Source organism: Poecilia formosa, unplaced genomic scaffold, assembly GCF_000485575.1.
Source record: "Poecilia formosa unplaced genomic scaffold, Poecilia_formosa-5.1.2 Scaffold199, whole genome shotgun sequence".
NCBI classification, from domain to species: Eukaryota; Metazoa; Chordata; class Actinopteri; order Cyprinodontiformes; family Poeciliidae; genus Poecilia; species Poecilia formosa.
The window spans coordinates 95887-114839 of NW_006800138.1; the positions used below are offsets into that span (position 1 = coordinate 95887).

The 18953-nt window shown below is 36.4% G+C and overlaps 1 protein-coding gene and 1 long non-coding RNA gene across 2 annotated transcripts in view; one reads left to right on the forward strand and one right to left on the reverse strand.

Annotated features, from left to right (window-relative positions):
* Nucleotides 1-1843: 1843 nt before the first annotated feature.
* LOC107837993 (uncharacterized) lies at nt 1844-4213 on the forward strand. The gene is made up of 2 exons (XR_001664048.1): nt 1844-3452; nt 3486-4213. It is a non-coding gene; the product is annotated as an uncharacterized LOC107837993 (long non-coding RNA).
* A 3969-nt stretch (nt 4214-8182) lies between these two features.
* stk32c (serine/threonine kinase 32C) overlaps nt 8183-18953 on the reverse strand; it is a 93727-nt gene continuing 82956 nt past the window's right edge. The window contains exons 9-12 of the mRNA XM_007566786.2: nt 16521-16646; nt 15141-15269; nt 10622-10689; nt 8183-9194 (exon numbers count right to left, since the gene is read on the reverse strand). Coding sequence (XP_007566848.1) covers nt 8993-9194; nt 10622-10689; nt 15141-15269; nt 16521-16646 — 525 coding nt within the window. The 3' untranslated portion in view covers nt 8183-8992. The remainder of the gene's footprint in view (nt 9195-10621; nt 10690-15140; nt 15270-16520; nt 16647-18953) is intronic.

Sequence of the window (18953 nt, forward strand, 5' to 3'; positions counted from 1 at the left end):
ATGTATGTTTTAATATGTAGCTTCGTGCTCTTGGGTTCCCTCTGGTGGTGTGGGGGACCTATGCAACCACTTAACTCGCATTAATGTTGATCCTGCGAAAATCCACAATGACTCCAAACCAGTTTCAGGTTTTCTTTTAATTGCAGTTCTTTGTTAACGTCTCAGGAATGTTTCTGTTTCGTTTGCAGGACTGGAGTCCGACCGGCGACCTCGGGCGGCGCAGACAAGCATCTGTCGGGAACACACCAACCTCCACAGCCGGCTGGACGCGGTGGAGAAGGTGCTACACCCAAAAATAACATCACCTTTACCCAACAGTGAAGGGATCCAACATATTTTATTGGTTACACCATTTTTCAATCTATTTGGAAAGCTGACTCACTACCTTCTGTGAAAACAGACAAATCACAATGCTCCTCTCCCTGTTTTAGATCTGTTTGCATTATTCATGAGTGACGTTTCAATTATCTATAATGGAACATAATAATGCATTATTCACTTGTCAGCCACACTCACATAAGATATGCCTTCTATTTCCTGCAGAGGGTGGAGAACACAGTCATGAAGTTGGAGGGGGAGCTGGCTGCGCTAATGGAGGCCATCGAAGCGCCGCAGTGGCGCCCCCTGCTGGACACATCTGGAAAGACAGTTGTGGACATCCTGGAGGATCCAGCCCAAAGGCGCCAGTCGTGAATGGAGAATAAACCCACGTCACGATGACACGAAGTCTCTACATAGACAATTCTGCGTAAAAGTTTCAAGTCTTTATGTTTAATCGAGAAAAAAAAGAATACGCACTGCAAAAACACAAAATCTTATCAAGATTTTTTGTCTAGCTACTGGTGCAAAATATCTTACAAAACTAACTTGAAAGTAACTCTTCAGCAAGATATTGGAGATTGTTTTAATTCAACATAGACAAAAAAAATACTAATTCCACTTACAGATTTTGTTTACTTAAAGTCTTGTTACACGTAAAAAAAAAAAAATCTGTGGATATGTTTTTGTGACGACATTTGACAAAATTTAATGACTGTTTTAGTTTTCACAGCTGTTGACCACATGATGCATTTATGTTTGTTTTTGTTGATTTTTTATGCACTTTGAACTGCCATGTTCATGAAATGTGTTACAGAAATAAACCCGATTGAATGACCTTCAGAAACTAGACAAAAATACTCGGTACAATTTTGTTTTTGCAGTGTAGATGCAGCTGTTTATTAAAATGCTGGTTCATTTCTTTATTTTTGTATTTTTGTGGTTATGAGTCAAATTGTTGTGAAATGTCTCAGTAGGAAAATATCAGTTTTTCCTCATAATGATCAGCAACTTTCAGACAATCTGAACAAATGAGTGAATAACATTTTTGTGACATAAAAACTTAAATCCATATCTCTTTTTAAAAACAAAAATCACCTTTAATGTAAAACTAAAACAGATCTTATGCAATTCAGCTAAAAACGTAGAAAGCTGCAATAAGCCGATTGCCAAGATGTACAGAACCTTGAATGAATATGTTTTAATTAAATTTCAGCATTCAGTCATTTGATGGGATCCGGTCAAGATCCCAAATCTTGACTTGGAAATATTTGCTCTCTCTACCTTGCAGAAATCTTTTAAGTCTATCAGATTTTGAAAACATCTATGTTCAAAAGTATTAGTGGGGCAAGAATGTATAATTTTTACAAATTAAAATGAGGAAATATGTTGTGATTTGTTTTGTTTTTACCAACTCAACAATAAACTAAGCCTGAACTAATCAAGTAATCATTTTAATTTTATCCAAGTAAAACATTAAGTTTATTAAGTTGTCAAATTAAACAAATGTAAATAAAGTAAGTTTTGTAAACTTACTTTATTTAAATTAAATTAACCATTTTTCAAGTTGGAGTTATGTCTCATCTTTTCATCTTTTTTTGAGTATTTGTCTAAAAGCCTTTTCCATACTTTCTTTAATTATAACTGTCTTCACTGTATGATGGCATCTAAATTTGACTGATGCATTTTGTTAATCTCCCTGCAAACTCTGATTTTAGCCAAACAAATTAAATGCCAGAAAATCCTTCTGGAATAGCTGAAGTTTATTTCAGGTTAATCAGATTAACTGACAGCAGGTGGAATTGAATAAAAAATTAGCATTAGCTTAATGTGCACACTCATTATGCAACCAGGTTGTTTTTTAATCTGTGATTTTCCTCTCCAATATGCCACAATAAAGGTGGAAAAATGATATCCACTGTGTTTGACTGAGCATCTTTAGAGAAAGGACTGTGGTTTGCAGAAGATAAGCAACATTCTCTGCATTATTTACTCTGCAATCCTGAGACAGCCTCATCTCTTCCCTCAAGTCAGAGATTCAGTCCTAGATTCGTCTTCCTGCAGTTGGTTTTGGCAAAGTGTGTGTGTACACTGCTATTTAGAGAGGAAAGGTCTCACTCGCTCCCAATAAATCTAGAAAAAGTGACACACAGACACTGAATCATTGGAAGATTTATTTCTTTATCAAAGCAATCAAAGCAGCATCATGTTTTTGAACACAGAGGAGTTTTTAGTTGGTACAGGAACAAGACTTTGTTTTCTTCTTTCCACCCAATTGACAGAAACCCTGAAGTACGAGAACATTACGTGAGGGGACGAGCGGTATGGGCCTTCCACCGAGTTTCAGACTGAATCCACAGGGCAAAGACGAAGCACAGACCAGGATGTCTCGACAACATCACAGAAAAATGTTTGAGTTAAGAGACTTGCTGCTAAACGGCAGCCAGAACATAAACAAAGAAACACACGACCAGTCAGAAATGGTACGCAAATATCAGAATAAGTTCATTTACAAATGATTAACAGATGATTACATCGACACCTCAGGAATATGTTGAATCTGATGGAACAAAGTCTGAGAACCTTCTGCTCCACAAACCAGAACTTTTCATGAGTCTCTATAAAAAAAGCAGCAAATTCTTCATATAGATGAAGGAGTAATTCTAGATATTCATTTAATTGCTGCATAAATAAAACAAATCATCACGCACGCACACAACGGTGGACGTCGTGTCGCTCACATGCATCTAGGCCTGGGCGATACGGCTTAAAAGTGAAAAGTCAGATTTATTTCATAGCAGATTCGATTTTAATCGACTTGTTTTCTTTCCTAAAAAAGAAACTACGACTTCAAATGTAAGACTTTAAAAGCTTATTAGGAGTGAAATTTAAACAGAAATGCACAACAAAAACTGCATATTTCATGTACATATTAGTAAAAGTGGAAACTATTGAGGAAGAAATAGCTCTCCTTGTCTAGCTGACTATGAGATGTCATCAGAATTTTACTTGAGTTTATTGTATTTTAAATTGTTTTAATGCACGAAACATCTTGCAGGTTGGCCACAGAAGTGAGTAAGAGATGACGATGAACATCGTCTTGCCAACCGCCATGATGGACGCAGTAAAGCTAGGTAGCTAGCTGGCAACAGTATATTAACAGCTAGTTAGCAGTAGACTCAACTGCTTTGTGACGCACTAAAGATGTCTGTGCCTTACTCAAACTTTTGGTTAACACAAAAGCCCTGGGAGAAAAAAAAACAGATCTTAGAAAATACGACATTAAATAGTCCAGCCCGGACAAAATTAAAGACCTGCAATCAGTGTTTGTAAGACCAACTTACATGCATTTTAATAAATTTAAGACATTTTAAGGCCTTAATTTTATGTACACTAAGGTTTACAAATGACAGAAGCTTTTTTTTTTTTTTTTTTTAAAAAGTGGCTTTTATTTTAATTATCTCTTTTGTAAGTGGTGAAATTGGGTATTAGGGACAGGCTAGGAGAATTTCTATATCAATACAAAAATAAAGTTATAATATGTATGAGCAAAATAAAAGATGCATTTTTACTGAAGAACAAATTAAAACTATGAGGAAACAGTCGTTTTAATGAGAAAAAAACCCTTGTATAATTAACTTTTTGTCATTTTTTGTGTTCGCATAAATTTACTACTTCATTTTCCTAATATTACAACTCATATATTATATGCTTATGTAATACTGTTGTATTATTTTGACTTTATTCTTGTAACATTTTGACTTTATTTTCATTAAAAAAAATCCAAATCTTAGCCTGAGTCTTACATTTTGTTGTAGAGATGAACTGAATTCATCTTGCTTATGAAACAAGATGGCTGCCTTGGGAGTGCTGACATCACTCTGAACTTTGGAGATAAAAAAATTCAGATTTTCCAAAAATTAAATCTTCCAAAACCAAAAATTGGACAGAATCGAGTCATCGCCCAGTCCAAGCTGCACCCCTGAACAACAAAAACGAAGGCCACCAAGAGGATGCCGAGAGGTACTCCATATCATCTAAGGTAACATGCTGTCCACGTAACACCAGGATTATATCGTTTTTATACAACGCATGTGTTCACAAAACTCAGTGCCTCGCAATCCAGCTACACTCAATCAGTAATGAGGTGAGCGGCGAGGTATGAGGAAAAGCTTCTGCATGCATAAGATCAGCCGGTCAGGCTCAAGCTCCAGGCTTTGGCTAAATCAGGCTTATGTTGTAAAGATACATGCAAAAACTAAACAAAACACAGCAGTAAAATAAATAAAAACAGGCTTCAAAACGACTATTCAGGTCATCACAGGCAGACTGTAAGGATGCCTTTTTATATCCCTTTAAGAAAGCTGCTAAATCTAGTTGTCATGTGGGGATAAAGGGAATAATTACAGATTTTGGGAGATATTTGCCTCATTCTGGGAATGATTTGAGAAGATTCACACCAGTCTCATGTCTGTGCATCAACTCTATGCTGAGGGTCCATCTTTAAAAGGCAGCGTAATGAAAAGGGTTTCACCAACTTAAATTCAAGACTTTTTAAGACCATTATGGATGAAATTTAACACCAAAAATGTACAAATGTCAAACTACTGAGGAATAAATGTTACTTTTTGTGAGACTGACTATGAGATACTAACTGCATTCCTACAACAAATGTTTGCAAAACTTTGTCAATATTCCACTAATGCCAAAAAGACGCAAATTTGCAATTGCTGCATTTCCATTAAATAAGAAACACCATTAAAATTACATGTGAATAAGTTTGTTCATGTGATAAGTAATTAAAAAACATGCTGCGCCATTGTCCTCCCCTGTCATCTTGTTAGTGTTTTTTTGCCAGTAGTAACATCCAGTTGTGATGTGAAAAAAGTGTTTCCATTGCAGTTTTGTGAAATAAACAAATTTTAATATGGGAAAAAAACACCTTACAAGTAACATTTCAGCAAGACATGAGAACTTGTTTTAAGCCAATAATTTCTTAAATTTGATGAAAAAGTACCAGTTCTATTGGGAAATTATTTCACTTATAACAAGACATTTCTCCTGTGTTATAAGTAAAATAATCTGCCAATGGAACTAGTATTTTTCAACAATTTCAAGAAATAATTGACTCTAAACAATACTTTAAAGTTGCGGAAAAGTTACTTGTAAATTGGTTTTGTCTAATTTCAAGTGTGCTAAGATGTTTCCACTAGAAAGTAAACCAAAAATATTTGGTAAGATTTAGGTTTTGCAGTGTAAGAGTTTTCCACACAGACATAAAAATGGCATCAATCTTCTTTTCTATTCCTAAAACGCCAAAAATTGCAAGTTGTTTCACCAGAAATTCAAGACACCACTCCACCTGAAATAACCACATTACTGTCCTATAAACAATGACAGTCTTCACTATTAAACAGAGCAAACCTCGGGTTCTACAAAAAAGAAAATACAACATACATTCAGACATTTAAAGTTCCTTAGAAATGGTTATGCAAATGGTAGAAAAAGCTTTGGCATATTTTGCCTACAAGTTGTGCCTGCACACTTGGAGAGAAGAGCGGAGTGAAGCGCTAGGAGGGGGCGGGGCTTCACTGAGCTTTTCTCTCAGTTTACACGTAGTTAGCAGTCCCACATAAAACTGTGGAGAGTTTAATTACCTACACTACATGCTATTTACACTGCTTTTTATTCATTATCAGGCCCAGGGGGGTAATTTAAGGTAAGTCCTTTGCTACACGACAACCTTAAATGTGCGAGCATCGTTGTGAGAGCTCATCTATACAGCCTGAAGAACCAACAGCTACACGTTTAGGCCCCAAACTAAGCCCTACGCGGAGATGATCTTTGTCCTAACTGAGCACTTAATAGGATGATGTCTAGTAAAGCAGCTTTGAAATAGATTCTTAAAGGCTGACAATGCTGCATTCTATCCTTAGAGCTTATTCTGGCCTTTTTCCAGTCATTAGTACTGATTTCCCACGAATTAAGTTACCTTAATATCTTAAAAAAAAAAAAGGCTTCAAATGAACTTGGTTCACACTTAGAGAGGAAAAACCAGACTAATATCTTATAATGCATCTGTGGGTGCAACAAGGTTAACAGATACTGATTATCATAGACAGGCACAACTTTAAACAGGTTTAAGAACATAAAACCAACCAACACTTACTGGAAACTGTGACTCAGAAAGCTGCTGCAACCGGAAATCGAACACTTTAGCCCCGAATTCAGGCAACTTAGCACTGCAAAAACACCAAATATTACGATATTTTTAGTCTAGTTTCTAGTTTAAATATCTAAGTGTACTTCAAATATGACAAAACTATCTGACATGTAACTTTTCAGCAAAATTTAAGAGCTTATTTTAAGGAAATTATTCCTTAATGTTGATGAAAAAGTTCAAGTTCTACTGGCACCGTTACCTAGCAACGCCAGCCAAGCCCAGCCTGTCACCTAGCAACGCCAGCCAAGCCCAGCCCGTTTCCTAGCAACCCAGTTCTAGTTCCACTGCCAGATTATTTCACTTGTAACAGAGGTTATAAGTTTCTTGTGATACTGCATTTACATTATGAATGTCTGCAAAACTTTGTCAATATTCCACTAATCTCACAAAAACCTACAATTTCACAATTTAATGTGTCTGTTAAATAAGAAACACAATTAAGATGACATATAAATTAATTTGTTTATGCAATGAGGTACTAAAAAAACTTGCTGCCACTTCCTGTTTGTCTTCTTCTTCTTCATGGTTTACACCAGAAAAAGTGTTTCCATTCCAGTTTTGCAAAATAAACCAATTTTGATATGGCTGAAAAACCACCTCATCTTAGCGCCAAGACTTTGTCTTTAAACTTTTTTTTCCCCCCGAAAATTGTGCGTTTCATTTAGCAAATTTATTTTTCAAAGTGTCAAATTAATGTGGGCAATGGAAACACAGCTACTGAAGTAATCTGCCAGTTGAATTAGTTTTTTTTCATCAATACGAATATTAATATTAATAATTTATTTAAAACAAGCTCCTATATCTTACTACAAGTTAGTTTACTTGGAATAACACAAAACTAAGATATTTTTACAAGAAACTAGACAAAAAAATACTTGGTAAGATTTTGTGTTTTTGCATTAAACACATAATCATGGTAAAAAAGAGAGAACACCCACTTTTATTTTTAGGGATCAGGACATAAAATGTATTATTTTGTCTTTATCAGGCCCCACGGTTATATTTTAATCTAATCTCAAGCCTTAAAAAAAGGGTCAAAGGCCAAAAAGTAAGAGCTGTATGTGGAAAACTAAATACGCCCTAACTGCTTCTGTATATTTTCAGAAAAAACAAGCAGCCATTTTGCTTCTCTGGAGCATTTAGAGAGTTTTTAACACAATGCCAAGGAGGTATCAGCAATAATCTTGGAGTCGTGCCCATCAACCTGTGAAGGGTTTTTAGGCAATTTCCTTCAATCTGAGGTTATTTATTCTAAGGCAAGGGAGTCAGAAAACATTCGCCTCAATGTCGGACCGTTGAATAGTAAAATAACTAGTCGTGGAGCTGAAAGGAGGCGTTCTCTCTCCCCACCATGATGGTACGAGAGGCTGTGAGGGAAGAGCAAAGCGGAAACACAGACGACAGCAAACCGAGGGGCTTCTGAGTCGTCCCGATCGGATTTGGCACAGAGACTTTGAGGAGAACCAGAGGAGCCTCAACCAAACCAAGCAACTCAACTTAAGCTTCTGTATGAAACTTTTACAAGAAATATTTATTTTTATTTGTTGAAACCGTCAACATATCATGACAGTATAATATGAAACATCTAATCTGTGAAAAAATCTGCTTTCTCCCAGTGCTAACCAGGTTATAATAGCAACAAAATAACAGAAACTGAAATTTAGAAAATATTTTTCGTTAACTAAATAAAAACAGTAATGAATTAATGAGGAAAAATTAAACTAACTGGAGCTACATCATGCATTTGCAAAGCTAATGTAAACGCACTGAAATTGTAGATATAATATACTTTGTTTTATTCTTTATAAACCTATTTATTAGAATTTTAGCTACTGATGAAGTTGATAAATGGTTTTCTTGTAACGGTAAGTTGCTTCTCCACCATTTTTACATTTAGCAGCGAGTACATGAGCTTGATTCACAGCGTTAAGACCCGCCTCCTGCTCTGATTGGTTGTATTTGTGCATTTTTTCAGACAGCATAAGTAGCTCAAGAAAGAGGTGGAGGAGACTGATTTTTTCACAGATTATCTGTCTCATGTTACGCCATCACAACATGGTGAAAGTTTTAACAAATATATGAAAAACATATTTTTAAATAAAAGTTACATACTGCAGCTTTAAGCTGTGGATCGCTGTTGCTCAGGATGTCACCGTGGTTACGATCAACACCTCCCAGTGAGTGAAAACCTTATTTATCATGCTATAATGTTACATTGCATAGAAGTTAGAGCTTACTCTATGAGCACAGAGAGTCTCTGGGGATCTGCTTCATTCATGCCTTACCAGAAAGATGCTACGGAAAGTAAAAGAGACGGAACACTGGGGCAGCCATTTTGGGTCATTTTGCCCCCCCCGGCCTCCTCCTCTGTGTGCGTTTCCTCGGCGACAGAGGAGAGAGGTGATGGGGGGATCTATTGGCACGGCACAGACAGATCCGTCGCTGTGTGGGCTAGCAGCTGCCGGGGGACGAGCACACGGAGCCGCACATGCTCAGTTTGGAGGAGGACTCCGGCTCCGGGTCGGGCTCCGGCTCTGGGTCCGGATCCTGCGTGTTGTCGTCGGCGACCCCAGTTTCCGCCTTGTCGTCCCTGTCGGCGCTGGCGTCGTCGCCCCCGGCCTCCGACTGGCCCTCCTCCTGGCGCCTTTTCAACCTCACAGGTAGAAAATAAATAACTGGTATCAGTGTTTCTCCCTGTGCTAATCATTCTGCTGCATGTGGCGGCAAAAAAACAGAAACCACAGTAATGAGAGTGGAGTGTAATTACAGGACTTGACTGAATTAGACCGTGTAGGGCTCTTCACTGCTGTGCATAATTCTAGATTCATTATAAATACCAGTAGATTGTCATTAATTAGAGCAATAGGATATAATAAGACACTTGCACAGAGAGGGAGTTCAGTAGGACTGCAGTGGCAGGACTTGGTCAGTAATAAATGAGGCAATAATTGAGCGCAGCACAGAACCAATATACTTCCCTGCACCTTGCAAAGAGGAATACCTTACTATAATTTATGCCACTTTTACTCATAATTAACTCTGCATATTCTGCAGGAAAGCTTTGCAGCAGTTTTAAATCAATGCTGGCTAGCAGATAGGAGTGTGTCAAAAAAAAAAGATTCACATGAGATTCTAATGAAGTAGCTTTAGTAGATAGAAAAAAGGAAGAGTAAATGTCTAGATTCATCTCAGAAAAAACAAGGAAGTTTCTGACTTTGAAAAGCTGAAAATTTGCTAGAAAAAACTATAAATTAATTTCAGAATATTTAGGAAAAAAACTTGAACATTTTCCTAAAATTGTTACAATTACCTTATTTTTACTAGAAAAGATTTTAGGTGAAAATTTATTCTTCCTTTTTTCTAACAATGACCGTTGGCAAAAAAAATCTTAGAAAATTTCTAGAAAAAGGAGAAAATTTGAGTCTGAAAATATGCTAGAAAAAAATTAGGAAATTTTAGATGAATTTCAGAAATTTTAGGAAAAAAACCTTGAAAATTTCTGAGTTTCAAAAGTTTAAATTTTGTGGGAAAAATGTTTTTTTGGGGGAAATGTATTCTAAATAACAAATGCTGCTGACTAAAGATCTGAAATTTTCTAGAAAAACAAGGAAATTTCTGAGTTTAAAAATATGAGAATTAAAAAAACAACAACATTGGAAACTTATGAGTTTTAAAAGTCAAAACTTTTCAAAATAACAGCGTGAGGTAAAAACTGTAAATAAAATAGGAGGAATTAAGGCCTTTATTGACAGTATGTCAGATATTTAAAGCAAAAAAACAAAACAAACAAACCCACAAATCAATAATTATCAATATCGACTGATATGAAACATTTATATCACAATGTTTTTCAGCCATATTGTCCAGCAAGGACAAACATATATGAAAGGATATTACTGGTACTTTTAGTTCCATTTTTTGTGGAAATTCAAAGCAAATATTGAAGGGAAAAATAAAAAAATTGCATAAAACATTTGCTGGTTTTTTCTATTTTTCTATCCAAGATCCATTGTAGACGGTAAAAGAGGGGCCATTTGTGGCCCCTGTTTTTGACTTTCCGCTGCGTTTTCTTCCTCTTACCTCTCGCGGTTGAAGATCATGAACTCTTGCTGCACCACTTCAAGGCACTCCTGTAGGTAGTCGTTCTCCTGCAGGCGACACACAGAAGACACAAAGTCTTCAGCTTCATGAATCAACGCTCGCTAACCTTTTCCGTCGTTTCAGAAAATCCTGAATGGGTCGGCTCCCCTTGTAATGACGCGGCGTTTCGTCATTCCCAGCCTTCGCGGTTGCTTTTAGAACGACTCGTGAATTGTTTGCGAGCCGTCCTCAGATTGGATGTTTGGCTTGGGACAAAAATAGAAGCTCATATTTCCAAAAGCACCCGGGGCCATGACAACGGCACGGAAAGGCTTCATAATTTAATAATCTTAGTAATAATGCAGAATAAGCGCGCGCGCGCACACACACTGATGGTAATAACACAGTCATGAGGGCTGTTTGATGAGAACAGGCTGGTTCTTTGGTACAGAGCAGAAACCTCTGGTCTGTGGTTAAACATCACAGCCGGTCTTAGGATGAACACTTTACAGCGAATAAACCCACAGATCCTCCTGAATTCAGTCTCCAGTGGAGATTTGTCACTGTTATCCATCTGGAACTTAATATTCCAGTGTAATCCTTTTAATTAGGAGAACATCTTACAGCAATAATCTTATAATGATCGCTAAATGTTAGAGGAGTAAATGCCATCAGCGCCGGCTATTCCCATTGTTGCATAATAAGCTGAACATTTTTTCAATTAACTGATTAATCTTTTAGAAAACGGTCCAACAATGGCTTCGGATTCAAACAGTTCTGGCTGACAGTTAATGGGGGAAATTAAACTGAAAATGAGAAAGGCGCATACAAAAGTTAACACCTGTGAATGCTTAATTAAAGGTCATAATAAGGCTCATAATGGAGCATAACTAAGCAGAATGAAAAAGTATTTATTCTGACTTATGTTTTACCAACGCAGAAGGTTTGCTAGTTAAAAAAACAGCATTGAGTCAAATCTGATTTATTTTTCTGTTTTGCTACAAGCTGAAATATAGATTACTGACTTCGGCTGCAAAACATTGTATGACACGAGTCATAAGCTTTGTACTAATTCATCACTGAGCTGCCACTGCACTTGTCTGGGCTAAAACGATTAATCAAATTAATCAAATTAATTGATTACTGAAATAATCGGCAACTATTTTAGTGATCAATTAATTGTCAACGGGAGTAAACAGACTCTAAAGAGGGCTATTTGCTGAAAAAACAACATATCTAGAGCAGTAAATGAGCCAGAAAATAATGTATATAAACAATGTATAATGACTATAACTTTTATAAAAAATATTTACATGTAAAACTGTCTCCATGTTGTGACACAGACAGATAATCTGTGAAACTATCAATCTCCTCTATGAGCTACTAAACCCGTCTGAAAAAATGTACCAAAAACAGCCAGTCAGAGCCAGGAGGAGGGTCTTAGCGCTGCCAAGCAGGCTCTTGTACTCGCTGCTAAATGTGCAGATGGAGAAGAAACAACTTACTGTTACAGGAAAACCATTTATCTCCAGTTAGCGGTGGCTATGCTAACTAGCTTTAGCATTCATGACAGGCTACGCTAACTGCAACAAAGCCAAGAGTAAGTTGGGTAAAAGGGAATGAGCAGTGCCAAATGGGGAGTGATTGACAGCATTAAGGCCCTCCTCTTGGCTCTGATTGGTTATTTTTAGTTAGCAGTGCACTGTAAAAACAAAAAAAGTCACTAATTTATGGTAAAATACCAGCAGCTGTGTTTGCCAGAATTTTACCAAATAAATACGGTTAAAAAATACAGCCAGCATTTTACAGTATAAATTTGCATTTTACCGTATTTATGGCAGTATTTAGAAGTAAATTACTGTACTCTCTGTAAAACAAGTCTTTTTTTTTACAGTGTGGGAGCACTGGGAAGATGCAGAGGAGCTAAACTTTTTCACAGATTATCTGTCTCAAAATATCTTCTCGAAAATTTTTTTTTTCTAAAATCAGCATAAAAATCCCCATAAAACTGGTGTACAAATGTGAAATGTACAAATTGTTGTTTATCTATGGCAACCTTGAATCAAATCAACATTTTTAAATAGATTTTTACAGATTTTTCCTGTCACAATTTTACTGTTTATTACTGTTAAATATTTTTTTTACAGTGCGCCTCTTTACTGGAAATAATTAGATTGATTTGATGTGAATCAAAACTGAAACGGATCTATCAGATGTCTCTAGACGACATCTGATGTGAAAATGAACTGCAGCTGCGCTGAATCATGCATGCTTTTGAAATTGAACGTATGATCGAGAATAAAAGTGGGTCAGTCACGCAGAAAGCTGCACAGTGTCGGCAGGTTACGCACTTCAACAATAAGTATCTCTTCATACTAGAGCACTCTTTTATTCATTTTGTTTGCAGAGCGGAGAATAGAAGCAACTCATATCAGCTGAGGGAAAAAATGGAGCTTGGCTCACCGCCAGACTAAAAATATGCAGTTTTGACAGGAAGTGCCTTACAGGAGACCTGAGCTGCATTATTATTATCCCAGACAGACTCTTGGAGAATACTATTCATTCCAGCACAACTCCTGCAGCAGTTATTGATCCCCTGCATACAAAAATGGGAAATTACGCAAACAAAACATGCAAAATCTGATCAGTTTTAACAAAAAAGTGTTTCTTAATGTAAAAAGACAGCATGAGACTAAAAATGTAGGATTTGTTTTAAGATGAAAAGAAATGACAACAGATGCAGTAACATCTTGAATCCCGTCTTCATCCTCACAGCTCCCAAATCCTCCTACGTAACAGAACGGGCTGCAGTTATTCCTGAGGTAAGAACCGTTACAGAGGATCCACTAAGACCAGCGCCGTCAAACCCATTCTGGGCCAAATCAAGATCATGGACGCTCTCATGTGCTGGTAAAACCCCTGAACAAACATTATTAAATTCTTAAAATTAAATGATATTGACCATCTTTTCACGTTGATCAGTCCCTCCAGGGTTTTGTGATTATTTGCAATAAAATCAAACATTTGTGGTACTAATTTACAAACATTTGTGATGACGGTAAATTATTCCTCCTCATTTGGATCATGGACTATAATTTTACATCAGTTATGGCTGTTAAGTATTAGAAAAAAAACAAGCCTCTCTTAAACCCAACAAATCTGCAATAAACTCACAATTATGCATTAGTGCAAAAAAAGCACAAATTTGTTGATTTTGCCTGAATTTCCACAAAAATTGGCAAGACACTGGACGGACTAACTGATGCAATCTGGCAGTAAGTAGATAAAAACTGCTTTGATAATAAAATAATAATTATTTTATTATTAAAATAATATTTAAGCACACTGTTATCCTCTAAAGTCTAGAGGGCCACATAAAAAACTGTGACGGGCCGGATTTGGCCCCTGGGCCTCGAGTTTGACACATGTGGATTAGGCCGAAGAATCACACCGAGTCATAATCCTTTAAAGGCTTTAAAGGCATCAATGTGATTCGATTTTAACCTAAAAGTTCTTTAAATGTTTTTCTTTATCTTTAAGGAGACTTTTTGCTTTTTGTTCCATTTATTTGGTTCTCAATTTGTTTGCAGTCAGTATATAGATGCACCGATCAACATTTTTCATTTCTGATACCGATACAGATATTTGAGGTATCATACAATACAGTACAGAAAAACAGTTCTGAATTTACTTTGTTTAAACGCAAATGTACTGAATTATTATTACTCTGCTCCAGTTCAGCACAATTAAATACAACAATAGTTTCACAAACAACTTTAATTTGTTCAGCCAGTGCAATTAGGAGAATAATTAACCAATAAAGACACTGAAACTGACAAAAACAATAAGTTGAAAAAATTTCAAATTTAAGCTGAAACAAACCTTCAAAGCATAGAATTAAACCAAATAGATCTGCCCTCATGAATCGGACATATTGTCACCGATATCAATATCCGAACCGATACTGATGTTAATATCAGATCGGTGCATCTCTAATTAAATATTTAGTTTTAGTCTCTATTCTAGGAAATGTGTTGTAAAACTGTTGCCTTGTTGCTTTCTGTCTTATTCTCTGAATGCAGTTGAAACATGTTTTAAATTAAAACAGGAATAAATAGAGACACCAGAAACCAGAAATAGACTCTGGATGGATGAAAAACATTAATATTTTAAAAGGATCTGATTGTATTGTAATTTGGATAAAAAGAAAAAAGAAAAGTATATTACTGGACCTTATTCAGATTAGACTTTATAATTAGATTGTACAAAATGAACTCCATTTCAGCCATATTTGCTTTTAATGTGAACTAGATCTCTTTTTCTCTGTTACCATGCTTTGGCAATAATATACATGAAAATATCTGGACTGGAAACAAACTGTGATGCACACATTCACTCACAACTTTCATAGTTTTAAAATCTTCACAGAAATCTTTGAGTTTAAATTTGTAAATAATTGTCTTTTATATGCCCTCGTTTTTCACAGCTTGGTGTGTGCAGGACTGACTGACTGACTCACAGACTGTGAATCCTTGCTGTTGTCTCGAGAGCGGTTCTTAGCCAGCCTCTTCTTCTTCTTGTGGAGGGGTCGCGACTCCAGGATCATCTCCTCTAGCTCAAAGGTGGGGTCGCAGTGGAGCCGACCTTTCTGTGGGAGGGAGACGAACGCCACATAATTAGAGAGACACCAGGAGGAACTGCAGACACAGGAAGCAAAACTTTAGTTTATAAGAACGGCTCACTATATAGGAGAACTTACACACTCAGATTTAAGACTTTTTAAGACTATTACAAACGACAAGGAACAGAAATGTCTTATTTTATATCATGTTGACAAGTTTTTTAACCACAGAATGCATGTAGCATTCTACGGGTTAGCAACAGAAATGGGCAAAGGCTATGCAAAAAAGCTAGCTAGCCAGCTAGCAAAGCCTTAATAGCAGCTAGCTAATGAAGACGTTTGCATGTGACTCAAACTTTAGCCTGATCAAAAAATGTCCTGTGAGAAAAACAACATATAAGCGATTAAATAGTCCTGACATGACAAAATTTAAGATGTGATTAACATATTTCAAGCTAACTGACATAGACAGCAGAAAAATTATTTTTGGTCCAGCTTCTTGCACAAATGACACATCATCAACATTTTTACACTTTTGCCAATACACTGCAAAAACACAAAATCTTACCAAGTAATTTTGGTACAGTTTCTTAGTGCACTTGAAATAAAACAAAGCCAACCTGCAGGTAACTTTTCAGCAAGATGTAGAAGTTTGTTTTAAGTAAATAATTCCGTATTATTGATGAAAAAGTGAAGGTTTCCCCTGGCAGATTATTTCACTTTTACACAGACATTTTTCCCATAAGTGAAATAATCTGCCAGTGCTGAGAAGTTTCTCGTAAGTTTGTGTTGTCGTAATTTAAGTGAACTAAGATATTTGCATGAGAAACTGGACAAAATTTATTGGTAAGATTTTTGTGTTTTTGCAGAGTATTTTCTCTGCTGCTTTTAAAACGGCCCAATTGTTTTTTTTTGTTTTTTTAAAAAAAAAGAAAAAATACAGCTAGATGGTTTTTTTAAAAAGCAATAAGTTAATGTTTTTCAGTGTCTGGGAAAGAAAACGTATTCTGAAAGCCTTCAAATGTAATGTCACAAATTGGCAGGCACTGCCTTTCACCTAGCAAGCTGAACCCGTTGCCTAGCAACCCCAGTGGAACTCCGCCGTCTCCTAGCAACCCAAGCAAAACTCCAGCAAATAGGCAGAAAGGACCAGACTAAAATCTAATTTTCTAAGAATAATTTTGTAATGAACCTATTCATGGAAGCATAACAGGTCACCTTTAATTTTAGATACATAAATTTGAGATAATATATTGATTGTTTTGAAACATTTCATACATTAGGAACGAATCCAGGTTCCATCTTCTTCTCGTACACGGCGTCCCAGTTGACGGTGGCGAGGTATGGAGAAGTCTGCATATCAGACAGACTGGAAAACCGATGCTCTGGGTTCACAGTCAGCAGCTGGAAGGAACAGACACACACACACACACACACACACACACACGCTGTCACTGATATCGCCTTGCCAGTTCAAATATCACCTTCACAACTTCTCTCCAACTCTCACCAGTCACTTCATTCTGAGTGCTGAAATACTTTGCAGGTGTGAAATAAAATGGAAAAAGAAAGAAAAGACGTGAAGTGGCTGAGCTGTCAAAATGTTTCAACAGAAACGGTTTGTTTCTAGTTCTTTATCGCTTCCCTGATTACCTTCATAAAAACACGTAACTTTGGTATTTATGAGCTAAATATTGATTAATTCCAAACTCCCAGAAATATTTGCTCAAAGTTCCTTATTTTCTTGCTTTTCTTGCTTCAGTGATCCATATTCAGGTAATTTAAAAGCAGCTGAATGAAAATAACATCATTACAGTGTAGGATTGATCTGTTGATTTTTTTTTTCAATTAACTGATTAATAATTGGATAAGCAAAAGGTTCTTAACAGGAGAATTTTACACAGTTTGAAGAAGGTGAGGCCAAAGCTGCCACTTGTTGATTTCTGGGCAGAACATATTTAAAACAATTAGTTTTTTCTTATCTTAATGCAAATATATTTATAATTCTTGTTCAGTTTTGGCTCTGATTGCGTTGTTCTTTCAGCAAAATTACCTTTTTGTGAGTCTTTGTGCTCCAGTTAATGATTAATCGATTACTAAATTAGTTAATGATTGTTTCAATAATTGATTAATCACAATTAATCATTTCAGTCCTACATTAAACCAACTATTTTTAACTTAATTATTTTTATTTCCTAATTGACAACAAGAATGTGTCTAAATTACAAGTTTGCACATTTTTACTTATTGTTTGGTATAATTTCCTTTTAAACTGTTTGATTAATTTATGATTTGCAAACACACCTTTTCAGTTCTACCTTCAATATTTTGTGAGACAAAGAACAAAAGAAAAAAACACAAAATGAAATAGTTTAACATATGAAGAGAGCCACAGACTCTGGTTCAGCAGATAAAAACTGTGACTCAGCACGGATGAAGTGAAAAAATTAATTTTGAATTAAATGTTAAAACTGAAGGTAAAACAGGAAACTTGCAGAATTAGTTATGGCTTTATGGTTTCTGTGCCAGCTCACTACAGGAAACTGATTGATTATCTCCTCAGCTGAATATGACGTCATTTCCAGATCAAACCTTCAAATTTCCATTGGAAAACATTTGCGCCACTGATGCTCTCTGCAGGAAAACTGCTGCAGCTTTTCCATATGAAAACAGAGCTGCTTTTTTCCCAGAGAGCCTGAAAACCAACAAATATGCTGTTTGTATTTTAATAGCGTGCATCGTGTTTCATCCTTCACCTGGGGCTAAACGCAGGAAGTGATAATGGGAAGTGGCTTTGGTTGTCATGTTAACTCTCTTCCTGTGCTTTGTTTTCCTCCTTCGGTCGCAGGATGATTCACTTTTTCTCCTGCAGGGCCAGTTAGGTCCATCTGGGTGGAATCCAGACACGCTAATCGATCAGCAGCCGAGCGGAAGAGACCGTCTCTCCGTCCAGAGCGCTTCGTCATCCAGACGGACAGCGCACGGACGCACTGAAGCTCGCACTGTAAAACTTCCCCTGGAATTTATTTCCTCTGTTTACTGGAAGACTTTTACTGAAACCAGCAAGGAGACGAATGAACGTCTGCATGATTCCACATCATCTGCTTCTTTTTGACACTAAGTGAACAATTTACAGGTGTTATTGTACGTCTTCTCCAGGGTTTCTGCAGGTTTTCACCAACTCGAATTTAAGACTTTTTAAAACCCTTATGAATTAAATGTATACAACAAAACAGGGTCATGCTTAGAAAGTAAAATAATAAAATTATAAATAAAGTCATAATATCATAAAGTTGTATTCAGAGAGTAAAGTATAAAAATACTAGAATAAAGTCAGAATATTTTGAGAATAGTTATAAAATTACAACTTCATTCTTGTAATATTATGACTTCATTCACGTATTATTTCAACTTTATTCTCATAATGCTAAGATTTTATCATTGTAATTTTATATTATTTTATTTTATGGCCGTAATACTTTGTTGTAAATTTAAGACCTGTAGGGAGACATAAATATTGGAGACTGAACAGTATTGTTCAGTCTCCAATATTCAGCTGGAGACTGAACAATACTGGAAAGGCATATGGGAAAGGGAGGCGTCCCACAACAGCAAGGAACAAGGGCTAACCGCTCTACAAGAGGACCACAGCAACCTCCCTGAACAAGCCCCGGTAACCATCACTGTGGCAGATGTCCAACAAAGAGTCTC